General features: G+C 45.3%; 1 protein-coding gene across 4 annotated transcripts in view; it reads right to left on the reverse strand.

Annotated features, from left to right (window-relative positions):
• Positions 1-4,905: 4,905 nt before the first annotated feature.
• Positions 4,906-19,501, reverse strand: part of LOC123994757 (Krueppel-like factor 8) — a 115,853-nt gene continuing 101,257 nt past the window's right edge. For all 4 annotated transcript variants that reach the window (XM_046297721.1, XM_046297720.1, XM_046297722.1 and 1 more), the window contains exons 5-7: positions 18,280-18,391; positions 8,749-8,891; positions 4,906-5,796 (exon numbers count right to left, since the gene is read on the reverse strand). In XM_046297721.1, the coding sequence (XP_046153677.1) occupies positions 5,615-5,796; positions 8,749-8,891; positions 18,280-18,391 (437 nt within the window). In that variant the 3' untranslated portion in view covers positions 4,906-5,614. The remainder of the gene's footprint in view (positions 5,797-8,748; positions 8,892-18,279; positions 18,392-19,501) is intronic.

The raw sequence follows: 19,501 nt of genomic DNA on the forward strand, positions 1-19,501 counted from the left end.
ATATTCTGTCTAAACACACAGCGTATTGATATTCTGTCTAAACACACAGCGTATTGATATTCTGTCTAAACACACAGCGTATTGATATTCTGTCTAAACACACAGCGTATTGATATTCTGTCTAAACACACAGCGTATTGATATTCTGTCTAAACACACAGCGTATTGATATTCTGTCTAAACACACAGCGTATTGATATTCTGTCTAAACACACAGCGTATTGATATTCTGTCTAAACACACAGCGTATTGATATTCTGTCTAAACACACAGCGTATTGATATTCTGTCTAAACACACAGCGTATTGATATTCTGTCTAAACACACAGCGTATTGATATTCTGTCTAAACACACAGCGTATTGATATTCTGTCTAAACACACAGCGTATTGATATTCTGTCTAAACACACAGCGTATTGATATTCTCACTAATATACCTACTTGGATTGTTATTTCTTGATTTGTTGTTAAGGTAGAAAAAATGTATGTATTGCATTTGCCGAGACATTCTAGTGCACTGTTGGAGCTAGTAACAGAAGCATTTCGCTGCTCCTTCATTAACATCTGCATATCTGTGTATGCGACCAAAATTAGATTTGATACGAATAAAACAAAAACTGAGTGAAAGCTTGAAATGTGCAGTTTAAATATTAATGTGCTGTTTAAATCTGTGTGCCAATAACATTCGATTTGAAATGAATACACTTAAACGGAGTGAACACTTTAAAATGTGCTGTTTTACATCCTGTTTATTTGTGCAACCGAGGGAAACGCCCCGAATTGCGGGCCGCAATCATACACTACTACAAAATTATACAAAGATTGAGCAGAAAAGGACTAAATGCAATTTCAGGTCAAATAACAACCAAATGTTTATCTTCTAGGACAAATGAGCTAGCAACAACAAGTCCATTAATGTTTCATGTGTGTTTGTCGATGGACAAAATCGACGTGTGAGATGGCGCATGCGGACGTACGCCTTGTGGCTGGTGTCAGCAGCACGTAAAAGTCAACAATAAAGACATTGCATCATCAATCTGAACCAAAAACATTTTATTCTATAAAAGGAGTGGGGTAAATCACAACTGTACAGGGGGAAACTGACTTAATGAAACAACATCTCACAGTATCAAAAAGTTCACGTTTTCCTCACTGATCTTTACACATTTGTTCTGTACAAATACAAAAGAAATAATATTAATGACTTGTATTATTATAACGATAACTGCATTGCACTGAGTAATATAGTACTGGCCCATAAATTACTGCATTCAATAAAAAATACCTAAAATGATGATTTCTTAAGAGTTTTGATTAATGATAAGAAAAAGCACACTCACACACACACACACACACAATCAATCAATTTACCCTTACATTATGTGGTGCCGTATTGCAGAAGTGATGGGTGACTAGCGAATAGTGGATAAACGTGCTTGTTCAGATACAGTAAGGAGCAGATGGTCATGAATTCTTCAGTCGGATGCTGCCAAGACTGAACCATAGATGCATGTTCTTGGTCAAGAGCATCACTATCGTGGTGTATTGATGTATTACTGGATGGTTTTCTTTGTGGTATACGGAGTACATTAAAAAGGATTCTGATGTTATTTCATATGGATGAGTTGGTGTCTTGTATTGTATATCACTGGCATTGCTATGTCTATGCAATTGAGGTGGGTTTGACCAACGACAACAGATATGACACATTATCAGTTTTTCAGCATTGGGGTGTGTCCACAATTGCATCCTTCTCTCTATATAGTGCACTACGTTTGACCAGAACCCTAAGGTAATGCACTACATAGGGAATAGGGTGACTTTTGGGATAAGGATATGGTCGAGACGGTTCAGTGCTCGTTGCAGGTCATCATAACTGTTAGGTTAGGGCACCATGTTTCACACCGACATGCTCACCAACTTCACAAAAACAAATGCTACTCTCCATGCAACAACAGTGAGCACAACACAAAAGGGACCGATTTTGGGGGATTTTTTTTTGTAAAGAAGGATTTTAACTTTTTATACACATTTCATTTGTAAATCCATCCAACAGAGGAGAAAAGAAAATACAAATGATATTTTCACATTGTCTAGTCAGTGTTAAAAATAGAACTCCACCTGTTACATTTATTATGCTTTTTGATTTATATACAGAATGTACACTTCTTATTCTTTTTCATTATTCTCATAGTCCTTAACATCTAATATGAACAGTTTACAAAACAAAACAAGTTGCAATCAAATGCATATACTCTTCTAGAAAGATGTGCTTAGTATCATTGTTAGGAGTCGAAGCAGAGAATGAGAGAAACTCATAGGAACATTGCATTGCTCTGTGTGGACCAATAAGATCTCTCGCTGCTTCCGGCATGCGCTCAACTCAACTCACACCAAGGCTGGGCTCAGAGTCAGACGAGCATTATCTGCATTTCGTTTTTAAATTGTCAACAGAAAAGGGATGTTAAATTCGCTCGTGTTTTATTTAGCTAGCGTTTGAAATGATTATGGCTGCTGCGACTGCTAGCGAGACAGCCAAACCATTTGTTTTACATGCCCTCTCTGTATGTATGTCCCACATAGTGCTGAGCGATTAGTACTTTTTGAGGTCGGTTCATTAAATGCACTATGCATTATGTGGGTTGAATGCTGTAATAACACAGGACAAAACAAATAATAAAAGTCCCATGGTGGTAGTGACTGCCCATTACTGTGCATCACTTATATTAACCAACATTTATTCACATCACTTTAATCAAATATTTCAGCTGTTGCGTATATTACATTTGTTTTATTTGATGACTTTACAGCCTGAACTGTTTGACGTAGGAGGGAGTTGTAGTTTTGTATTTGTATTTCATTCCAACTCATCTCTATAGAGCTGCCGTCTGACAAAATCACTATTTTAGTAGTGCTTCAAAGTAAATAACGCATATTTTATGACTGCTGAATACCAAATATCAAATCACTTAGATCATGTATTTGCAGGTACAGATACCTTGCGAACCAACAGCTGCTCTCTGTATCCGCTCACCATCACGCATTCTCCTGTCTCTTCCATAGCTGGCGTAAAAGAACACATAGACCAGACAAGTAGATGCGCAATGGATTATGGTCATTGTAGTTATTCACCGCGTTGTATGAGCTAAACTATTTAGAATATTGGCCCTGTTGAAACTACAACTCCCTCCCACATCAAACATTTCAGTCTATATCTGCTTTCTTTGTACAGAAACTGTGCAATGAGCTCACTGAAAAAACGGAACAATGGAATTTAAATAATTGAACTGATGTTGGTCAATTAGTTGTTTGAAAAATGTAAAATAACCGACATTTCAGTTAATCACTCAACACTAGTACCACAGGAGCTGTGCGTTCCAGTGGCAACACGTACTTAGCCACTGGCTTCAGTACAGCCCTTTGGAGCAAGATCTGTGTATGTCCCAGTAGCAAGATGTATGTTGCTACTTACTCCATAACAGCACTTTGGAGTGAGCTCTTTGTATGTTCCACTAGCAACACATACTTATCCACTGACCCCAGTACAGCGTAAGGAGTGAGGTCTGTGGAAGTTGCATAATCAAGTGAACCCAGAGAGCAGGAGCTAAAAACAGCCAGCTTAAGACATGAAGATCAGTAAATTCCTGATCTAGGATCAGTTTTGCCTTTTAGATCATAATGAATAAGATCGTATGGAAAGGGCAGACCTGATCCTAGATCAAAAATCGTACTCTGTGACTCTGTAAATACAAGCCCTGATCTGAGTCTGGGTAGAAATGCTTGTAACAAAAAAAGAGAGTGCCTCGTGACCTGTCGTCAGGGCGATAAGACCCCGTTTCCTGGGTAACCCTGAAGACCAAAATAAACGCGCGTTTCTAAAACCAGAGTTTCTCAGATTGACTTTGATTCATTAAGGCGCCGACGAGCAAGAGGTAACACTCTGCTGCCCCAAACACACACTTCTAAAATCATGAGTTCTGATTATTTGTTCCACACACACACGTCCATACACACACAAAAACACACACACACAAGCTCCCCCTAGATCCCTGCGAGAGTTCCATTTGTAATCTCAAACTTTTTTTCTTATACTTTCACAGCCTCAAACACAATCTAAGGATTTGAAATGGACAAAAAAAGGATGTTATTCTGTTAAGAGCCATTCACTGGCAAAGAGGAGGGAAGGAGAAGAAGGAAAATATAACTTTTTTAAACAACAAATACTGTTACTGAACAAACAAGTTAAAAATGTGGGGCAAGTGAACATGATTTCATTTCTGATTGAAACGGAGGAAAACAGAATCTTAATAAAAATTCACAGTCTTGTAGCTCCCTGTTTTAGGGGATGAGGGAGTGGAGGGGGGGTTGAATTAGATAGAATAGAACAGTTCTACCCCTGCGGACTCTGCTCGGGAAGAATATGGAGGAGAGGACTTTATGCATCTTCAACTGTCTTTAAATAGCACACGCTTCACTAACGCGCACGCACGCACGCACGCACGCACGCACGCACGCACGCACGCACGCACGCACGCACGCACGCACGCACGCACGCACGCACGCACGCACGCACGCACGCACGCACGCACGCACGCACGCACGCACGCACGCACGCACGCACGCACGCACGCACGCACGCACGCACGCACGCACGCACGCACGCACGCACGCACGCACGCACGCACGCACGCACGCACGCACGCACGCACGCACGCACGCACGCACGCACGCACGCACGCACGCACGCACGCACGCACGCACGCACGCACGCACGCACGCACGCACGCACGCACGCACGCACGCACGCACGCACGCACGCACGCACGCACGCACGCACGCACGCACGCACGCACGCACGCACGCACGCACGCACGCACGCACGCACGCACGCACGCACGCACGCACGCACGCACGCACGCACGCACGCACACACACACACACACACACACACACACACACACACACACACACACACACACACACACACACACACACACACACACACAAGTTGAGAAAGAAAATACAGTAAAGGTATCTACAGTATCTTCCCCTCTGAAGTCAACAAACAAGACAAAAGCCACATATCCTTCCCCGCCCCCTTCACCTCCTCTCCGTTCTCTTCCTCCCTCATCTTCTTCCTCTGAGCTGAGTGTATGGTGTAGGCATCCCTGCATCACTTCAAAGTCCGTTCTCTGTCTCACTCTCAGTCCAGGATAGGATAGGAAGCCATAGAGGAGGTTGGCGTCATGCCATGGTCACACTGAGTGGGGTGTGAGGGAGAGATGAGAAGGTAAGCATTGTGGTGAGGGTGGCTGTGAAGAGTGGTGGACTCCCCCTTCAGGTGCCGGGCAACCAAATAACAACAATGAACTGCTCTCATCATTTACTTTGCAATCTGCGTTCTCCACCTCTTTCATTTCCTGATCTCCATGATGACCCACAGTTCAAATTAGAGGAAGAGGAGAGAAAAGAGACAGGAACAGGAAGTGACAATTCAGGGTTTAGCCCCTCCCATCTGAGTTTCAGTTGAGTACCGAGGGGGGGTGGGAGTGGGGGTGGGGGGTGATGGTAGTAGGGGGAAGGGTTTAAAGATCAGGGGCCAGAGGTCATGGTTCACATCATGACGTGGCGTCTCCGGTGCAGGGCTAGGTGGTCGGACCGGGAGAAGGAGCGGTCACAGTCGGTGCAGCGGAAGGGCTTGATGCCCGTGTGTTTACGGAAGTGTCGTGTCAGCTCGTCTGACCGGGCGAACCTCCAAGTACAGCCCTCCCATGTACAGTGGTATGGCTTCTCTCCTACAGGGAAGAAGACAGAGTTAGTTGGTTGATTGGTTTAATAGGAAGTACATTCAGTGCATGTAATTGAGAAAAAACGAGGCATCTTCAGATAAGAAGTTATAGTATAGATCCACGCAACGTGCCTATTTTTTTAAATGACTTTTTCCACCTTTATTTAACCAGGTAGGCCAGTTGAGAACAAGTTATCATTCACAACTGTGATCTGGCCAAGATAAAGCAAAGCAGTGCGACAAAAACAACAACAGAGTTACACATGGAACAAACAGACGTACAGTCAATAACACAATAGAAAAGTATATGTACAGTGTGTGCAAATGTAGTAAGATTAGGGAGGTAAGGCAACAAAATAGGCCATAGAGGTGAAATAATTACAATTTATCATTAACACTGTCGTGATAGATGTGCAGACGATGATATGAAGTAGAGAGTAGGTGCAAAAGAGCAAGAGGGTAAATAACAATATGGGGATGAGGGAGTTGGTTGTGCCATTTACAGATGGGCTGTGTACAGGTGCAGCGATCGGTAAGATATAAGTCTCCAGCTTCAGTGATTTTTGCAGTTCGTTCCAGTCATTGGCAGCAGAGAACTGGAAGGAAAGGTGACCTAAGGGGGTGTTAGTTTTGGGGATGACCAGTGAGATGTACCGACTGGAGCGCTTGCTACGGGTTGGTGTTGCTATGGTGACCAGTGAGCTGAGATAAGGCGGGGCTTTACCTAGCAAAGACTTATAGATGATCTGGAGCCAGTGGGTTTGGCGACGGATATGTAGTGAGGGCCAGCCAGTGAGAGCGTACAGGTCGCAGTGGTGGGTAGTATATGGGTCTTTGGTGACAAAACAGACGGCACTGTGATAGACTGCATCCAATTTGCTGAGTAGAGTGTTGGAGGCTATTTTGTACGAGGATATGTTTGGCAGCATGGGTGAAGGAGGCTTTGTTGCGAAATAGGAAGCCGATTCTAGATTTCATTTTGGATTGGAGATGTTTGATATGAGTCTGGAAGGAGAGTTTACAGTCTAACCAGACACCTAGGTATTTGTAGTTGTCCACATATTCTAAGTCAGAACCGTCCAGAGTAGTGATGCTAGTCGGGCAGGCGGGTGTGGGCAGCAATCGGTTGAAGAGCATGCACTTAGTTTTACTAGCATTTAAGAGCAGTTGGCTACAGCAGTGGCTATTCATTGGCTACAGCAGTGTTTCCCAACTCCAGTCGTCGAGAACTCCCAACAGCATAAAAAGTGTGTAGCCTGGGTCAAACATACCTCATTGAACTAATTTAGGGCTTGATGATCAGTTGAATCAGGTGTGCTTGTCTGGGCCTGCAATAAAAATGTGTACTGTTGGGGGTACTTGAGGACTGGAGTTGGAAAACACTAGGCTCCTGGATCAGTCATGGGCTATAGATGAGTATGTGGGCAGGTCAGGGTGTGTGTTACCCAGTGTTGGGGGTATCGCGTTACAGAACTAACAAGTAACGTAATCCGATACTTTACCCTGTTGCTCATAAAATGTAATGCATTACTTGGGTTATTTTATTACAGTTACTTTGTCAAACAACGTGTGTGTTACTTTCAGAATCTTATCTCCACCGGGTGTGTTTCCATGATCCGATCTCGACTTGTTTCCTCATTTAGTTCTTGAGCGAGCGGAGAAAGGGTGTTTTGAGAAATATAATGACGGGCTGCTGTCCATAGAAATGTATAGAGGGTGCACCTCTGATGTCTATACATCTCTATAGGCTGTGTATGTGAGGTCTAACAGAAAGAACTGGTGGCTCCAGGGAAAGATTTTCAATGAAAGGAGAGGAAATCTGTACAGATGTGTGGCTTACAGTATACAGTATACGGCTAATTAAGCAGCGCCACAGATGGAAAGAGAAACCAGTGATCCAACCTGACTTAGTAAGTAGCCTATTAGATGGAAGGAGAAACCAGTGATCCAACCTGACTTAGTAAGTAGCCTATCAGATGGAAGGAGAAAGCAGTGATCCAACCTGACTTAGTAAGTAGCCTATTAGATGGAAGGAGAAACCAGTGATCCAACCTGACTTAGTAAGTAGCCTATCAGATGGAAGGAGAAAGCAGTGATCCAACCTGACTTAGTAAGTAGCCTATCAGATGGAAGGAGAAAGCAGTGATCCAACCTGACTTAGTAAGTAGCCTATCAGATGGAAGGAGAAAGCAGTGATCCAACCTGACTTAGTAAGTAGCCTATCAGATGGAAGGAGAAACCAGTGATCCAACCTGACTTAGTAAGTAGCCTATTAGATGGAAGGAGAAAGCAGTGATCCAACCTGACTTAGTAAGTAGCCTATCAGATGGAAGGAGAAAGCAGTGATCCAACCTGACTTAGTAAGTAGCCTATCAGATGGAAGGAGAAAGCAGTGATCCAACCTGACTTAGTAAGTAGCCTATCAGATGGAAGGAGAAAGCAGTGATCCAACCTGACTTAGTAAGTAGCCTATCAGATGGAAGGAGAAAGCAGTGATCCAACCTGACTTAGTAAGTAGCCTATCAGATGGAAGGAGAAACCAGTGATCCAACCTGACTTAGTAAGTAGCCTATCAGATGGAAGGAGAAAGCAGTGATCCAACCTGACTTAGTAGGTATCCTATCAGATGGAAGGAGAAAGCAGTGATCCAACCTGACTTAGTAAGTAGCCTATCAGATGGAAGGAGAAAGCAGTGATCCAACCTGACTTAGTAAGTAGCCCATCAGATGGAAGAAGAAAGCAGTGATCCAACCTGACTTAGTAAGTAGCCTATCTTTGGTAGAGTACGCAGTTAAACAAACAATGAAATAAACTGTGAGATTGGGATTTTTTTCCATGAAAGCAAAGCAAAGTAATATAACTCGTTACTTACCACACAAAGTAATATTGTAAAGTAACGTTACTTTTGCCAAAAAAGGTTCAGTTAGTAATACTAAAACTTTCCCAACACTGGTGTTACCTGTGTGTATCCTGCGGTGGGCTTTAAGGTGTGAGCTCTTGGTGTACACCTTGTTACAGCCATCATAGTCACACATATGGACACGCCTCCTCTTCATATCCGGCGAATCAGGATCCACCTGCATGTCCATGTCTACGCCCGACCTGAGAGTGACAAAGACAGAGAGAGAGAGAGGGCAGACATTATTATTAGGATCACTATTTGAATTTGAATTTCACCGGGACAGTGCACATTAACCGACACCAATATTACAGTAGTGCAACTTCCATGGAAATGTGCTGGGGGTAGAAAAGAGGTCATTTGCACTAGTAGTCTCTGGGCAGGTAAGGGCCTTTACACAGCCACAATGCACATACAAATAGTCACTAAAACAATAGAAAATACATGCACATGACATCCAACAGAATATGAGTAGAACAGCAACAACATATTGAAATACTTAATGTGGGCTTGATATGTTAAGTGTTACACGAGCAGCCATGTTCCATAAGGTTTACCTCCCCAACCCCACCCATACTGTCTAAGCCCTAACTAAAACTAGAAGGAAAGGACTGTGATGTAACACCTATGGGGAACTGCCCTAGTGTGGCTGACTGGACAATTAACACCTATCCATGGGTTTATTGTTCATGCACTCTATTGTACGGATCTGTATGATTGATGAATAGAAGTCTTACAGATGACTTTGTCATTGCTGCATCGTCATTAGGTGACACTATTCGAGGCGAATCCTAACTTCCAATTAGATTTACTTAGTCGAGCATTGATGTCAATGGGAAGTTGTGATTTGCCACTACGAATTTGGACATGGCTACATGAGGGAACGACACTGAACAGAAAAATAAAAAACAACATGTAAAGTATTGGTCCCATCTTTCATGAGCTGAAAAGATCCCAGAACTGTTCCATTCCAAAAAACAGCTTATTTCTCAAAAATATTGTGCACAAATTTGTTTAAATCCCTGTTAGTAAGCGTTGCCTTTGCCAAGATATTCCATCCACCTGACAGGTGTGGAATATCAAGAAGTTGATTAAACAGCATGACGATTACACAGGAGCACCTTGCGCTGGAGACAATAAAAGGCCACTAGAAAATGTGCAGTTTGGTCACACAACACAATGCCACAGCTGCCTCAAGTTTGGAGGGAGCATTGAATTGGCATGTTGACTGCAGGAATGTCCACGAGAGCTGTTGCCAGAGAATTTAATGTTAATTTCTCTACCAGCCACCCTCACAACCACAAACCACGTGTAACTATGCAGCCCAGGACTTACACATTCGGCTTCTTCACCTGCGGGATGGTCTGACAGCAGATGAAACTGTGGGTTTGCACAACTGAAGAATTTCTGCACAAACTGCCAGAAACCCTCTCAGGAAAGCTCATCAGCGTGCTCGTCGTCCTCACCAGGGTCTTAATCTGACTGCAGTTCAGCATCGTAACCGACTTCAGTGGGCAAATGCTCACCATCGATGGCCACTGGCACACTGGAGAAGTTTGCTCTTCATAGATGAATCCCAGGGTTTCAACTCTACCGGGCAGATGGCAGACAGTGTGTATGGCATTGTGTGGGTAAGCGGTTTTCTGATATCAACATTGTGAACAGACTGCCCCGTGGTGGTGGGGTTACGGTATGTGCAGGCATAAACTATGGACAACAAACTCAAATGCATTTTATCGATGGCAATTTGAATGCACAGAGATACCGTGACGAGATCCTGAGGACCATTGTCGTGCCATTCATCTGCCACCATCACCTCATATTTCAGCATGATAATGCACGGCCCCATGTTGCAAGGATCTGTACACAATTCCTGGAAGCTGAAAATGTCCCAGTTCTTCCATAGCCTGCATACTCACCAGACATGTCACACATTGAGCATGTTTGGGATGCTCTGGATCAACGTGTACGACAGCGTGTTCCAGTTCCCGCCTATATCCAGCAACTTTGCACAGCCATTGAAGATGAGTGGGACAACATTCCACAGGTCACAATCAACAGCCTGTGTCATGCCGCTTGAGGCAAATGGTGGTAACATCAGATAATGACTGACCGAATACAAACAGTGTAGCGATTCCCTCCGCAAGGCAATCAAACAAGTTAAGGGTCAGTATAGAGACAAAGTAGAGTCGCAATTCAACGGTTCAGACACAAGAGGTATGTGGCAGGGTCTACAGTCAATCACGGATTACAAAAAGAAAACCAGCCCCGTCGCAGACCAGGATGTCTTGCTCCCAGACAGACTAAACTTCTTTGCTCGCTTTGAGGACAATACAGTGCCACTGACATGACCCGCTACCAAAACCTGCGGACTCTCCTTCACTGCAGCCGACGTGAGTAAAACATTTAAACGTATTAACCCTCGCAAGGCTGCAGGCCCAGACGGCATCCCCAGCTGCGTCCTCAGAGCATGCGCAGACCAGCTGGCTGGTGTGTTTACGGACATATTCAATCAATCCTTATCCCAGTCTGCTGTTCCCACGTGCTTCAAGAGGGCCACCATTGTTCCTGTTCCCAAGAAAGCTAAGGTAACTGAGCTAAACGACTACCGCCCCGTAGCGCTCACTTTCGTTATCATGAAGTGCTTTGAGAGACTAGTCAAGGACCATATCACGTCCACCCTACCTGACACCCTAGACCCACTCCAATTTGCCTACCGCCCAAAAGGTCCACAGATGACGCAATCGCCATCACACTGCACACTGCCCTAACCCATCTGGACAAGAGGAATACCTATGTGAAAATGCTGTTCATTGACTACAGCTCAGCCTTTAACACCATAGTACCCTCCAAACTCGTCATCAAGCTCGAGACCCTGGGTCTCGACCCCGCCCTGTGCGACTGGGTACAGGACTTCCTGACGGGCCGCCCTCAGGTGGTGAGGGTAGGTAACAACATCTCCACCTCGCTGATCTTCAACACTGGGGCCCCACAAGGGTGCGTTCTAAGCCCTCTCCTGTACTCCCTATTCACCCATGACTGGGTGGCCATGCACGCCTCCAACTCAATCATCAAGTTTGCAGACGACACTACAGTGTTAGGCATGATTACCAACAACGACGAGACGGCCTACAGGGAGGAGGTGAGGGCCCTGAGAGTGTAGTGTCAAGAAAATAACCTCACACTCAACGTCAACAAAACAAAGGAGGTGATCGTGGACTTCAGGAAACAGCAGAGGGTACACCCCCCTTATCCACATCGAAGGGACAGTAGTGGAGAGGGTAGAAAGTTTTAAGTTCCTTGGCGTACACATCACGGACAAACTGAATTGGTCCACCCACACAGACAGCGTGGTGAAGAAGGCGCAGCAGCGCCTCTTCAACCTCAGGAGCCTGAAGAAATTTGGCTTGTCACCAAAAGCACTCACAAACTTTTAGAGATGCACAATCGAGAGCATCCTGTTGGGCTGTATCACCGCCTGGTATGGCAACTGCTCCGCCCACAACCATAAAGCTCTCCAGAGGGTAGTGAGGTCTGCACAATGCATCACCGGCAAACTATCTGCCCTCCAGGACACCTAAACCAACCGATGTCACAGGAAGGCCATAAAGATCATCAAGGACAACAACCACCCGAGCGACTGCCTGTTCACCCCGTTATCATCCAGAAGGCGAGGTCAGTATAGGTGCATCAGCAGGGACCAAGAGACTGAAAAACAACTTCTATTTCAAGGCCATCAGACTGTTAACAGCCAACACTAACATTGAGTGGCTGCTGCCAACATACTGACTCAACTCAAGCTCACTTTAATAATGGAAATGGATGTAAAAAATGTTTCACTAGCCACTTTAAACAATGCCACTTAATATAATGTTTACATACCCTACATTACTCATCTCATATGTATATGCTGTACTCTATACCATCTACTGCATCTTGCCTATGCCGTTCTGTACCATCACTCATTCATATATCTTTATGTACATATTCTTCATCCCTTTACACTTGTGTGTGTATAAGGTAATTGTTGTGAAATTGTTAGGTTAGATTATTCGTTGGTTATTACTGCATTGACGGAACTAGAAGCACAAGCATTTCGCTACACTCGCATTAACATCTGCTAACCATGTGTATGTGACAAATAAAATTAGATTTGGTTCTCTGATCCACGCTCCTACATTACATTTAAGGTATCTGTGACCAACAGATGCATATCTGTATTCCCAGTCATGTGAAATCCATAGATAAGGCCTAATGTGTTGATTTCGATGAACTGTAACTCAGTAAAATCTTTGAAATTGTTGCATTTATATTTTTGTTCAGTATACATACATAATAGTCAAATACACCATGTTCATTTAAATGATTCTAACAGAGCCTCACTCCTGGTAATCACTGATGACTAAGTTCATTGTTTAGGTTTATCACAGTTAATAGTGATCTATGATCCCTGGGTGAAGTTACAGGCCACAGGCAGCAGAGAGGGCTAGAGAGTAACTGTTGAAAACCCATACAGCTGGACAGCTTCCAGTTCAATGCTGATCTCTCCTCTCTCTTCCCTCCTTTCCTTCCTCTCGCTCTCCCTCCCATCCTCCGGGTTCCTCGCGGCCGGCCTTCCCTTTCTCCACCCTGCCTGCCAACTAGTTCACTTCTTTCTCTCTCTCTCTCTCTCTCTCTCTCTCTCTCTCTCTCTCTCTCTCTCTCTCTCTCTCTCTCTCTCTCTCTCTCTCTCTCTCTCTCTCTCTCTCTCTCTCTCTCGCTCTCTCTCTCGCTCTCTCTCTCGCTCTCTCTCTCTCTGTCGTTGGCTCAAACACACTAAAGAATAGAATAGTATTCCTTCTCCACCCCAAACACACTCACTCACCCCGCTCCTTCTCTTTCTCTTTCTCCAAACCGTTTATAAGGAGGTGTGACGGCAAACTGCATTACGTAACCTTGTTTACACCCAGTTCTGTGACAACCCTGCCCAGCAACACACACAAAAACACAAACACACGTCAGCTAAGTGAACTCTCCAAGCACACACCCTGCATTTCAGTTAGATCGAGTGCAGCAAGCTCTGACACACACACACACACACACACACACACACACACACACACACACACACACACACACACACACACACACACACACACACACACACACACACACACACACACACACACACACACACACACACACACACACACACACACACACACACACACACACGTCAGCTAAGTGAACTCTCCAAGCACACACCCTGCATTTCAGTTAGATCGAGTGCAGCAAGCTCTGACACACACACACACACACACACACACACACACACACACACACACACACACACACACACACACACACACACACACACACACACACACACACACACACACACACACACACACACACACACACACACACACACACACACACACACACACACACACACACACGTCAGCTAAGTGAACTCTCCAAGCACACACCCTGCATTTCAGCTAGATAGAGTGCAGCAAGCTCTGACACACACACACACACACACAAAGCTACGCCTTGGGGTGTTGAGGTTGCTGCATCCTCCTACCAAATAGAGATACACATGAATACATTCTGTCTCTCCCGGTTGCTGCCTCACTACACATTGTGTGCCACATACACACTGCCTCTCCTCCAGTGTTCAGGGGTTATGTAAGGGTCCAGAGAAGAGCAGTGCTGCAGTAATGTGATTAATGCCAGAGAGAGGAGAGGAGGGACGGGCCCAGCTCACCACAGCCAAACCCCCAGTGAAGGGGCAAATTCACCCTATATCACTTTTCTCTAATACACTCAACCCCAGTCCTGCAAAACACGCTCCCTGTATCACTCTACTCCTACAGTGCAGAAAGTATTCATACCCCTTGACTTATTCCACATTTTGTTGTGTTACATCCTGAATTCAAATGGATTAAATATATATTTTTCCTTATGGGAGGACCTGCTAATTCCCAGTAGTGAAGACATGCTTTTACAGCTTAAAAAAAAATATAACTGAAAATGAAACACAAAAATGTCTCATTTACATAAGTATTCACACATTCCAAATTGAGCTCAGGTGCATCCAATTTCCTTTGATCATCCTTGAGATGAGTGATCCTCATCACTGTCAAACGCTCCCTAAAACACTTCTGCGAGCAGGCCTTTCTAATCGACCTGGCCCGGGTATCCTGGAAGGATATTGACCTCATCCCGTCAGTTGAGGATGCCTGGTCATTCTTTAAAAGTAACTTCCTCACCATCTTAAATAAGCATGCTCCGTTCGAAAAATGCATCCTGTAGCTCTAACTCCAAAAAATTCTGGGACACTGTAAAGTCCTTGGAGAACAAGAGCACCTCCTCCCAGCTGCCCACTGCACTGAGGCTAGGTAACACGGTCACCACCGATAAATCCATGATAATCAAAAACTTCAACAAGCATTTCTCAACAGCTGGTCATCCCTTCGTCCTGGCAACTCCAACCTCGGCCAACAGCTCCGCCCCCCCCCGCAGCTACTCGCCCAAGCCTCCTTTACCCAAGCTTCTCCTTTACCCAAATCCAGATAGCAGATGTTCTGAAAGAGCTGCAAAACCTGGACCCATACAAATCAGTCTGGACTCTCTATTTCTGAAACTATCCGCCGCCGTTGTCGCAACCCCTATTACCAGCCTGTTCAACCTCTCTTTTGTATCGTCTGAGATCCCCAAGGATTGGAAAGCTGCCGCGGTCATCCCCCTCATCAAAGGGGGAGACACCCTGGACCCAAACTGTTACAGACCTATATCCATCCTGCCCTGCCTATCTAAGGTCTTCGAAAGCAAAGTCAACAACACTGACCATCTCGAATCCCACCGTACCTTCTCCACTGTGCAATCTGGTTTCAGAGCTGGTCACGGGTGCACCTCAGCCACGCTCAAGGCACTAAACGATATCATAACCGCCATCAATAAAAGACAGTACTGTGCAGCAGTCTTCATCGACCTGGCCAAGGCTTTCGACTCTGTCAATCACCATATTCTTATCGGCAGCCTCGGTTTTTCTAATGACTGCCTTGCCTGGTTCACCAACTACTTTCCAGATAGAGTTCAGTGTGTCAAATCGGAGGGCATGTTGTCCGGTCCTCTGGCAGTCTCTATGGGGGTGCCACAGGGTTCAATTCTCGTTCGATTCTTTTCTCTGTATATATCAATGATGTTGCTTTTGCTGCGGACGATTCCCTGATCCACCTCTACGCAGACGACCCCATTCGGTATACTTCTGGCCCTTCCTTCCTTCTAACCTCCAAAGGAGCTTCAATGCCATACAACACTCCTTCCGTGGCCTCCAACTGCTCTTAAACGCTAATAAAACCAAATGCATGCTTTTCAACCGATGGTTACGACCTAGAATATGTCGACATCTATAAGTACCTAGGTGTCTGGCTAGACTGTAAACTCTCCTTCCAGACTCATATCAAACATCTCCAATCCAAAATCAAATCTAGAGTCGGCTTTCTATTTCGCAACAAAGCCTCCTTCACTCACGCCGCCACACTTACCCTAGTAAAACTGACTATCCTACCGATCCTTGACTTCGGCGATGTCATCTACAAAATAGCTTCCAATACTCTACTCAGCAAACTAGATCCATTTTGTTACTAAAGCACCTTATACCATCCACCACTGCGACCTGTATGCTCTAGTCGGCTGGCCCTCACTACATATTCGTCGCCAGACCCACTGGCTCCAGGTCATCTACAAGTCCATGCTAGGTAAAGCTTTGCCTTATCTCAGTTCACTGGTCACGATGGCAACACCCACCCGTAGCATGCGCTCCAGCAGGTGTATCTCACTGATCATCCCTAAAGCCAACACCTCATTTGGCCGCATTTCCTTCCTGTTCTCTGCTACCTCTGACTGGAACGAATTGCAAAAATCGCTGAAGTTGGAGACTTTTATTTCCCTCACCAACTTTAAACATCTGCTATCTGAGCAGCTAACCGATTGCTGCAGCTGTACATAGTCCATCTGTAAATAGCCCACCCAATTTACCTACCTCATACCCATACTATTTTTATTTATTTACTTTTCTGCTCTTTTGCACACCAGTATCTCTACTTGCACATGTTCATCTGATCATTTATCACTCCAATGTTAATCTGCTAAATTGTAATTATTCGCCCACCTCCTCATACCTTTTGCACACAATGTAGATAGACTCTGTGTTATTGACTTGTTAATTGGGGCGGCAGCGTAGCCTAGTGGTTAGAGCGTTGGACTAGTAACCGGAAGGTTGCGAGTTCAAACCCCCGAGCTGACAAGGTACAAATCTGTCGTTCTGCCCCTGAACAGGCAGTTAACCCACTGTTCCCAGGCCGTCATTGAAAATAAGAATGTGTTCTTAACTGACTTGCCTGGTTAAATAAAGGTAAAATAAAAAAAGACAAAATTGTTTACTCCATGTGTAACTCTGTGTTGTTGTCTGTTCACACTGCTATGCTTTATCTTGGCCAGGTCGCAGTTGTAAATGAGAACTTGTTCTCAACTAGCCTACCTGGTTAAATAAAGGTAAAATAAAATAAAAAATCTAGGGAGTGTTGCAATTTTCCAAGAGCACAGTGGGAAATGGAAAAAGTATGGAACTACCTAGACTGTCTAACCAAACTGAGCAACTGGGCAAGAGGTGGTGACCAAGAACACAACGATCACACTGACAGAACTACAGAGTTCCTTGACTGAGACGGGACAACAGTCTCTGTAGCACTTCACCAAATTGGGTTTTATGGGAGAGTGGCCAGATGGAAACCCTGAGAAAAAGGCACATGCCTGGGATCAAACCCGTGTCTGTAGTGACGCCTCGAGCACTGCGATGCTGCGCCACTCGGGAGGCCCTGTATTTCAATCCATATGCAAACATTTCTACAAAGGTGTTTTCACTTTGTCGCTATGGGGTATTGTGTGTAGATGGGTGAGAAAAAAATCTATTGAATCCAATTTGAATTCAGGCTGTAACAACAAAATGTGGAATAAGTCAAGGGGTATGAATAAGTCAAGGGGTATGAATACTTTATGAAGACAGTGTATGACAGGACTACTCAACTACCCACAAATCATGCAAGATAAAAAAAAAAAGTTTGTCCATTTTGAGACGCCGTATCCAGGAGCCAGATTTATCTATGATAACTCAAGAAATCTGTCATACATTTTTGCCGAGGAGATCTTAGTTGCGCAATTTTGCATCTGACTAAGATGTTTGATGCAGTATTTCTCAAGTGAAAAAATGTGCATGAGTACAAGTCTCTTGTTGAATGACAACAGGCACTTCATTGAAGAATCCATACTGTTGACCAATCGCCAACAAGGGGGCGTAGACTTCGGCTACCGAGAAAAAAAACGGTGTGCCCGAACAGCTGAAAAGACCCTTGCCAAAGTCCAAAACGAACAAAAATGTCACAAAATGTTGTCATAATAGATGCAAACTGTTTCCGAACCCTTTCGGCTGGGAAGCATGCGGAAGCCTTAACACTCACCCTGTGTCCAAAGAAGGAAGCTGAGTCCTACAGTACCCCCACCCTGTGTCCAGGCCTATACCACCACCTTCCATTATCTGACACTCACCCTGTGTCCAGTCCCGGTGTACTGAAGGAAGCTGAACCCGACTCTGTCCCGCTCTCCACATCACTGTCACTCTGGTACTCCACTGGGGACGCCGAGCCAGGCTTGATACGCACTGTAGGGAGAAAGGGGGAGGGAGAACGAGGGGGAGGGAGAGAGATGGAGATGAAGAGCGAGGGAAGAAAGAGAGAGAGGAAGAAAGATGGGTATAAATAGAGAAAGACAAACAACAGGGGTTAGCAACTTAAATCCAGCATTAACACACAGTACTTGGAAACACAAAAAGGTAAGCCAAGGCATCCCAGCTGAGCTCATTTAAATTTCTATTTGGGTGTGAAAGAATTCCTCATTATACTTAGGTATGGTTGGCTGTGCTGCAGCGGCTGCTGATTGTATTTGTGAACCCCCCTCTCCCTTCTCCTTTAGTGGGTCAGAATGTGGTGAGTGCACTGTTTAAAGGTTCTCTTGCCTGAAGATGAGTGAGGGTGAGGGTTGTTTGTGATGATGGGGTTTATGATGGGGATAAATAACTGTCCTTTGTACGTTGGGATAACCAACCACCTATTAACCCTAATACCCCTGAAACCCACCTTATTCAAAGGCAAAACGACCCACCTCCTCTCTTCTAGAACTCTTCCCCCTTCTAAAAGTCCCTCCCTCCGTACTCTACCCCTCTCTCCCGTGCTACACCCCTCTCTCCCGTGCTCCACCCCTCTCTCCCGTGCTCCACCCCTCTCTCCCGTGCTCCACCCCTCTCTCCCGTGCTCCACCCCTCTCTCCCGTGCTCCACCCCTCTCTCCCGTGCTCCACTCTCTCTCCCGTGCTCCACTCTCTCTCCCGTGCTCCACTCTCTCTCCCGTGCTCCACTCTCTCTCCCGTGCTCCACTCTCTCTCCCGTGCCCCACCCTCTCTCCCGTGCCCCACCCTCTCTCCCGTGCCCCACCCTCTCTCCCGTGCCCCACCCTCTCTCCCGTGCTCCACCCTCTCTCCCGTGCTCCACCCTCTCTCCCGTGCTCCACCCTCTCTCCCGTGCTCCACCCTCTCTCCCATGCCCCACCCTCTATCCTGTGCCCCACCCTCTATCCCGTGCCCCACCCTCTATCCCGTGCCCCACCCTCTATCCCGTGCCCCACCCTCTCTCCCGTGCTTCACCCTCTCTCCCGTGTTAGCAAGTTAGTAAATCTTCACGGATTAAAAAAATATATATATATATTTTTAAATGTCA

The sequence above is a fragment of the Oncorhynchus gorbuscha genome, linkage group LG14, assembly GCF_021184085.1.
Source record: "Oncorhynchus gorbuscha isolate QuinsamMale2020 ecotype Even-year linkage group LG14, OgorEven_v1.0, whole genome shotgun sequence".
In the NCBI taxonomy this organism is placed as follows: domain Eukaryota; kingdom Metazoa; phylum Chordata; class Actinopteri; order Salmoniformes; family Salmonidae; genus Oncorhynchus; species Oncorhynchus gorbuscha.